We start from the raw sequence: 1,900 nt of genomic DNA on the forward strand, positions 1-1,900 counted from the left end.
ATGGAAAAAGCCAATGAGAGTTCTGTGATGGGTTTTGTCCTTCTAGGCTTCTCAGACCACCCTTGCCTGGAGGCTGTGCTCTTTGTGTTTGTCCTTTTCTTCTACCTCCTGACCCTTGTGGGAAATTTCACCATCATCATCATCTCATACCTGGGTCCCCCTCTTCAAACCCCTATGTACTTCTTCCTCAGCAACCTCTCCCTGCTGGACCTCTGCTTCACTACTAGCCTTGCACCTCAGACCCTAGTTAACCTGCGAGGACCAGAGAAAACAATCACTTATGGTGGTTGCGTTGTACAACTCTGTATTTCCCTAGCACTGGGCTCCACCGAGTGTATCCTCCTGGCTGTGACGGCCTTGGATCGCTATGTTGCCGTCTGCAAACCCCTCCACTATGTGGTCATCATGAACCCACGGCTATGCCAGCAGCTGGCAACCATCTCCTGGCTCAGTGGCTTGGCCAATTCCCTGATCCACGCTACCTTTACCTTGCAGTCGCCTTTTTGTGGCAACCACAGGCTGGATCATTTTATTTGTGAAGTACCAGCTCTCCTCAAGTTGGCTTGTGTGGACACCACCACCAATGAGTTGGTTCTTTTTGTTGTTAGTGCCCTGTTTCTCTTACTTCCCCCCGCATCCATCCTTATCTCCTATGGCTTCATAACTCAAGCAGTGCTGAGGATCAGGTCAGTGGAGGCAAGACACAAAGCCTTCAGCACCTGCTCCTCCCACCTTACGGTGGCGATCATTTTTTATGGCACCATAATTTACATGTACCTGCAACCGAGTAGCAGTTATGCCCAGGACCAAGGCAAGTTCATCTCCCTTTTCTACACCATGGTGACCCCCACCTTAAATCCTGTTATCTACACTTTAAGGAACAAGGATGTGAAAGAATCTGTGAAGAAACTTCTCTCAGGAAAACTGTGCTCCCTATGGATGTGATGTACAAGAAGTCACGTGGTGACCCAGTTTCTATTTAGCCAAACCAATTTTCTCAATTTTACACCAATTAAGTTAGTTCACTTGCTTTAACTGTGTAAGAGACACCCCCACTTTTATGTGTAAATAAACAAAATGTATATATGTTCATTTAACTTCAGAGCTTAAGCCATGGGAAAGAGCTGTTCATGGGTATAAATTGCGATTATCGCCAAAGTTCATATTTTGCTTCTAATATTTATTCTCAAGGATTAAAAATAAACTGTTGAATATTTACCAATTATTCATTGTAAGTTAAGAAGCTTTATAGATTTCTCTAAGAGCTCTTTCAAACAAATTTTATGTTCATAAAGATAATTTATCTTTAGTTCTTTATTAATAATGTATATTCTTGTCAATATATTTTTCTGTCTTGAATATTGAGGACTTTTAGCCAGCTTGTCTAAATAATTTTCCAGTTTTAGTGAATTTACAACAGTGAGTGCGTCCCTTTTTGGGTTGGTAGGTCATGGCATGCATGGCAGATACAAAACTTCTAAAATAAAAACTAATTCAGTAATTTTGTTTTAAACCATTTTATACATTAAATAAAAGTAATTGCACTTCAGAAGATACCATTATTTTCTTAATAATTATTGCTTAAATTTAATAAAGAAGTCTGTCACAGTCAATGATTATCCAATGAATCTTTGTAAATCAAGAAAACATTGCAGTTAATATAAGCTGGGCCATGGTTGGTTTGATTTTTTTTACATCATAAACACATAGACCTCACTCCTTACTGTGAATCTGTGCAGGCTGCATAAGTAATTCTGTAAGTGTATGTGTGTTTAAATGTGTGCATGTGTATGTGTAATACTAACTGGAAAAGAACAGTGAATATGGAATGATAAATAGCAAAAAAGAGATTATATTAGATTGATAATTCATTGTTCCTAGTATGTTGTCTCATAAAGGG

At 39.5% G+C, this 1,900-nt stretch overlaps 1 protein-coding gene across 1 annotated transcript; it reads left to right on the forward strand.

The window, feature by feature from the left end:
* Positions 1-1,157, forward strand: LOC105067803 (olfactory receptor 2G3). Its single transcript, XM_010953448.3, has one exon. The coding sequence runs from the start codon at positions 1-3 to the stop codon at positions 943-945; it is 945 nt and encodes a 314-aa protein (XP_010951750.1). The 3' UTR covers positions 946-1,157.
* The last annotated feature ends 743 nt before the right edge of the window (positions 1,158-1,900 follow it).

Source organism: Camelus bactrianus, chromosome 3, assembly GCF_048773025.1.
Source record: "Camelus bactrianus isolate YW-2024 breed Bactrian camel chromosome 3, ASM4877302v1, whole genome shotgun sequence".
NCBI classification, from domain to species: domain Eukaryota; kingdom Metazoa; phylum Chordata; class Mammalia; order Artiodactyla; family Camelidae; genus Camelus; species Camelus bactrianus.

Bases quoted from the DNA above. Each gene is read 5' to 3' on its own strand.
- LOC105067803 (XM_010953448.3), top strand. From the start codon at position 1: ATGGAAAAAGCCAATGAGAGTTCTGTGATGGGTTTTGTCCTTCTAGGC.